Source organism: Monoraphidium neglectum (genome assembly GCF_000611645.1).
Source record: "Monoraphidium neglectum strain SAG 48.87 unplaced genomic scaffold scaffold02962, whole genome shotgun sequence".
Lineage (NCBI taxonomy): Eukaryota > Viridiplantae > Chlorophyta > Chlorophyceae > Sphaeropleales > Selenastraceae > Monoraphidium > Monoraphidium neglectum.
This window is the reverse complement of record NW_014010666.1, coordinates 1-5,614: the sequence shown is the minus strand read 5'-3', so window position 1 is coordinate 5,614 and position 5,614 is coordinate 1. Positions and strand designations below refer to the sequence as shown.

Below are 5,614 nucleotides of genomic sequence, written 5' to 3'. Positions count from 1 at the left end.
CAGGGGTTTGGTCCGAGGAGGTGGGCGCCGCGCGGCCGTAGCCGCCCGCCGTCGCGCGTCCGAGGAACGCAACCGCCAGGGCCTCCTCCTGCTCCTGATCCTCGGAAAGCGCGACAGGGGGCCCGCCGTCTGGCGCGGCGGCGGAGGCGGCGGCGGCACCCAGGGGCGGCGAGGCCGGCGTCTGGGAAGCCCCGGCGGCGCCTGCAGATGTGGGCGGGGAGGGGGTGAGCGTGGGCCCGCTGCGGGGGCGGCAAGCCTGGTGGAAAGAAGGATGATGCCAGCCCTTGGCCTGACGTGGAAGCCGAAGAGAGCGGCTCGCGGCAGTGGCCTCGCTGGCAGGTGCGAGACCCAACTCATTGCATCCGACTGTGGCTGTCCGCTGAAAAGCTCCCTCATTCAGCCCGCCCACCCCACAGCAGCCAAATAGTCGCCCCGCGCTGCTTCTCGACGGCACACGTGATCGCAGAGCACACACCCGATGGCTCTCCAGCGCCGCCCGCCTCGGCGCCCCCTCCGCCCCCCGCCGGCGCTGGTGTCGGCGCCCCAAACGACAGCGAAGCGGACCCCCCTCCGCCCAGCAGGCTCCCGGCCCCGCCCCCGCCCTCGCCGGGCGAGGGCGGCCCGAGTGAGGGGGAGGGCATGCCAAGCGAAGAGGACGGCCCTGCGAGGCTGGCCAGGCGCTGGCTGGACCAGAGGCCCTGGGACTGGCTGCTAGCAGCAGCCGCTGAGGCGCGGCGCATGCGGGCCGCTTGGTGCACCTCCTGGGTGTGCGGAAGTGGGTGGTTGGGGTTGGGTCAGGGCTGGGAGATGGTGGGGGGATGCAATGAAAAGTCGGGGCCAGCAACCAAGCATGATGAGATGGACGTTGCGAACACAGCTTTTTGGTTATCTAATGGCGGTGAGATGTGCCCAAAAGAATCTTTGGATGGAAGTGCTCGGGACGGCAGCGTGCTGTGCCGTGCCGTGCGGTGCCGCGCGACGCAGCAGGGCAGACCCCCCACTTTCCCCTCAAATTGACGGCGGTAACCCACCCGGTCCCCGGCCCAGCCCCGCCTGGGCGCCGCACCTGCAGCGCCGCGCGGGCCCGCTCCAGCCGCGCCCTGGCGGCGCCCCTGGCGGCCTCCCCCGCATAGGCTGGCGCCACGTCAAAGTCTGTGGGCAGGGCGGGGTCGACCAGCCCGGCCCAGAGCCTGGCAGGAGACCTGGTTGAGGGGCACACGTGTGTCGTGTGTGTGTGGGGGGGGGGCTTGTGAGTGTGGATGGAGGATATACGTGTGGACATGAGTGTGCACGGGCGATAGTGGGCGCATGTTTGTGCATGTGCAGGCGTGTGTGCATGTGGGTGAGTTGATGACGTCAGCACGGCAGCGTCGGGCAGAGAAGCCATGTGTGCAGGGAGTGTCGCCTGGGCCGTAACAGCAGGGACAAATGGGCAGGCTTGAGTCAGTCCTGCGGCCCGTGGGCCACTCTAATGCTGACGTCAGGGGAGTTAGTCCCAAACCCAATTCAGGATAGGGTGGGAGACCCACCTGTCGTCCTTCGAGTCTATTGCCACTGCGTAGAATTTAGGTGTGGCCTGGGTGCAGCGCACCAGGGTGGCCACGCAGCTGAACGCGGCGCAGCGCACACGGCGTGCGGCGGCCTGGGAGAGGGGGCGGGGTTGCGAGCGCATGGGGATGCGTGCATGTGTGCGTGCTTGTCAAGGCCCACATGCATGTGGGAGCGGGGTGCGTTGTATGAGTGCAGAGCAGTATGCCAGGTGATGACGAGTGTACAGGGGGCTGCAGGCCTGAGAGGGCCCACGGCGAGGCAGAGCGGAAGTGCAACGCTCCTTGATGCTGAGAGATAAAAAGTGCTGGACGCCCTCACCAACGCAAGTCATAGCGCAGGATTGTGAATCCCCCGCCCGCGTCAGCAGGCGCGCAGGTGAGCGTGTGCGGGTGCTTCGACTTTTACACGCACGCCTGCGGCTGTCAGCCCCGCTTGCATCCCTGATCCGCTCGGCCCCACCAACCAAAATGCTCAAGGCACACACCCGACCACATCAGCTGGTCCCAAAAAACACAACATATATACGTGGTGCACGCTGTCATAAGCACGCGGCGATTCCGCACCTCGCAGACGGCGTTCTGCGCCGCCAGCCCCCTCGCGTCCCGCGTGGCCTGCGCCATGACGTCCGCGTTCTTCCTGGGCAGCTGCCCGGCAGCTGCCTCCAGGGCGGCGTTGAGCTCCTGGCGGGACAGGGTTCGGTACATTACCTCCAGCAGCCTGACGGGGAGTTTGAGGGGCGGGGGGGTTGCAGAATGGGGTGGTGGTGATGGTGATGGAAGTTCACAAGGCGGAATGAGGGGATCAAAACTTTGGTTTAGCTGGGGTATAAAAAGGGCGAAGTGATCTGAGGTCGGGGCTGGGTTGAAAACAACCATCGTGCAGGCGGGCCGTTTATGGCGTGTGGTTTCAAAGCATTAGTCGGGAGGGGGAGCACATTGCCGAGGAAGGGTTTTTGTGCGAAATCTGGCCGGGGCATCGCAGGTGGGGACAGTGATTGCCGTACAGAGCTGCGAGTATGGGTGCAGGGACCAGGGCGCTTGGGGGACAGGGCGTTGGACGTCGCGGCAGCCGCGATGGGGCTGTTTTGGGGTTCCGCGCCGCGTTGGAGCCGGGCGGCTGATGGTTGGGCGACCTGACTAACCAAGCCCAGCCACCCAGGCTCCAATCGTGGTGCCGCCCGCCGTCGTTGCTAAAACAGCCGTCCTCGCGACGAACCTCCCAAGCCTCGGGCATCAATAATTTGCCATTTCACAGTTTGACGCCAGTGCCAGCCGCCCGATGCAAACATGACATGCCCTCGAAAGACACCAAAAAATCCCCAAAAGTCAAAAGTGACACGTTTGACCCTGAATGCACCAGCATCATCGCACCTGTAGGCCGCCCACTTGGTGCAGAGCGCGCCCCGCTCCGCCGCCGCCGCCACCGCGGCGCCCTCCTGCGCCCCTGCCTTGGCTAGGCGCGCGAGCGACGGCAGGCGCGCGGCGAACCAGGCGGCGCGCTGCGGGGGCGGCGCCAGCTCCAGCAGCGGCGCAGCCAGGGCGCCAAGCAGCGCGGCCCTGACCTCCTCCTGCCAATGGAGGGAATCCCACAGGATTATGCATGGAGGGCGGGGCGGGGGAGAGGCTTGAGGGGGTGAGAAAAAGTGTCGAAAAGAGTGAGTGTTGTGACGGGGTGGGACCGGGAGAGGGGCCACAGGTGCTGGGGAGAAGGTTGGGTGGCCGGGGCGTTGGGTGAGGGTTCACAGCAGGTGGGAGTGGATGCATGTACGCATGTCACCTTTTGCAAGCTGGTATGCGTGCCTGTACTGAGTGAGTCGGGCCCGTTGCGGCACGCCGGGGGGTTCCAGCAACCCGTGATGTGCCGACTAGGGACCTAGATGGGTCTGCTGCAAGTCTAGGCCGGTCAGTGATAGCATTCTCAACACACGCGCGCGCGCACACACCTCTGAGCGCCGCTTGCCCGCTGAACAAGCCCGGCACAACAGGCCGGCACACCCGGCCGGCAACAAGGCGGCACGCAGGCCAAGGCGGCCGTTCTTGCGCCCAACCTCCCAGCAACACGTGGCACCGCCGGACGTGACGTGCATTTATCCGCCATGCGGACCACCACGTCAGGTCCGGCGGCGCTCTCCGCGGCGGCACCGTTCATGGCTCATCTCGTCTCGAATCACATCACATCACTCGAACCTCTCAAACCCCAAAGACCATCCCACTAGCTCCCCTTCAAACGAATACCATGTCACTGCCATAAGGCTGGGCACCCCACCTGGACAGGCCTTTCAAAAAGGTGCTCCCAGCAGAAGCCCAGCAGCCGCCACCCAAGCCCTTGCTGACCGCCGCCGCCGCCCCCCTCCGGTTCCCCTCCTGCGCCGCCGCCCCCGCCGTCGCCGCTGCCCCCGGCCGCGGGCGCCGCCCCGGCCGCCACGCCGGGCTGCTGCTGCGGCGCCTGGCCGCCCAGCGTATGAGGGTATGCGTCCTGTCTGCCCACCCCCTGAGTTTCACCACCAAGGCTAGACGTGCCCGCCGCGGCCCCCGAAAGCGTCGCCGCCACCGCGGCGCGGCGCTCAAACTCCGCCCGCTCGCGCCGCCACGCCGACGCCGCCAGCAAAGCCAGCCGCGCCTCTATCAGATGCCCAAACGCGTGGCCCACGCCGCCGCCGCCGCCGCCGCCGCCGCTGCTGGGCCGCCTGCTCTCGGATGTGGGGGCGCCCCCGCTGCCGCCCTGAGATGCCGCCAGCATGCCGCGGCCCAGCTTCAAAAATTCTTGCAGCAGCAACTCCAGCAGCAGCAGACAGCAGCCGCCCGCCTCCTCCGCCCGCGCGGCCGCCGCCGTACCCACGCCCGCGCCGCCGCCGAGCCCAAAAACGGGCCGACGCTGCAGAGACGCGGGCGCGGCTGCGGCTGCGCGGGCGGCCGCGGATGATGAAAAGTCGGCGGCGGCGCGCGCGGCGTCGACGGCGGCGGAGAGCAGCGCTGCGAGCTGCCTGCTGTAGCGCACGGCAGCCGGACAGGTCCTGGGAGGGGGATTATCAAGGCGGAGAAAGGGCATTTGGGGGGGCAGGGGAGGCGCCGATGGTTTTTGAGGGTGCTTAGAGGTGTTGGGAGCGGTGGTGGTTAGGATGGGTTGAGGGGTTGGGGGATTCGAGGGAAGAGTGGGAGCGGGTAAGGCTGTGGGACCGTTGGGCAGAAACTCAGGGTTTGCGGAGGCTTTGTCCTGCCAGGTGGGCGGGAGGCAGGGGGATGCCTGGCTGCAGCAGACGGACTCTTCTCAGCAGAACGCCCCTCTCAATGTGGGTTTGCACGGCCGCGCAGGGCGCTTTGTCGTGACACTGCGGGCGCGTGCTAGGCAAGAGCGCGGCCCGTCGCTCCCCGGCTGTTGACCTTGGGTCCGCCTATTCGGTCTTGCAGCGCCCTCTTGCGCAACAGGTGCGGCGGCTCATGCCTTGAGCCGCTAGCACGGCCCTTTGGCAGCGACCGCTCGGGCACCCGGCAGCGTCACAACCTGAGCGCAAAGCAGGACCCGCTCTGGCTGCTGCCGGACAGGCACTCAAGGGCAGCAGCCGGAAGGAGGCCCGGAAAGCTCAGCGGCGAGGGCTCCACTGTCCTCGCAGTCGACTCTGTCTCAGCGGGAACACACACCGCCGAGCTCTGCTGGGGTCGAAACCGCGGCGCCGCATCTGCCAAATCCACGCCGCACACCACACACCGCACCCGCACGCGCCCTGCTTACGATGTAAAAACGGCACCCATCAATCACCCTGCATGGACTGAAATCCCCAACCAAACCCCTGCCAAATTCAGGCCCAGGCTGGAAAGCCAATCACCGCCGTCAAATAAATCGAACCCGCGCTCCGGGATCAAACACCCTCCCGCTTGATTATCCTGGGTTTGCAAGGGCAAGCCCAGTTTGTCCGCTCCGCCCGCCGCACCTGTCGCCCCCGCCGTCGCTGCCCCAGCTCGCCACGACCTCCCCCAGAGCCCCCTCCACGCCGCTGGACGCCAGGGCCGCGGGCGGCACGGCGCACACGACGGCGCCCAGGAGCTGTGGGGGAAGGGGGTGGGGT

The 5,614-nt window shown here is 67.2% G+C and overlaps 1 protein-coding gene across 1 annotated transcript; it reads right to left on the bottom strand.

Annotated features, from left to right (window-relative positions):
- Positions 1-794: 794 nt before the first annotated feature.
- MNEG_11905 (hypothetical protein) lies at positions 795-3,758 on the bottom strand (the record flags this gene model as incomplete). The annotated part of the gene is made up of 6 exons (XM_014039623.1): positions 795-800; positions 1,067-1,190; positions 1,530-1,642; positions 2,115-2,268; positions 2,922-3,118; positions 3,747-3,758. The coding sequence occupies 6 exons, from the start codon at positions 3,756-3,758 to the stop codon at positions 795-797; spliced, it is 606 nt and encodes a 201-aa protein (XP_013895077.1).
- Between the last annotated feature and the right edge of the window lie 1,856 nt (positions 3,759-5,614).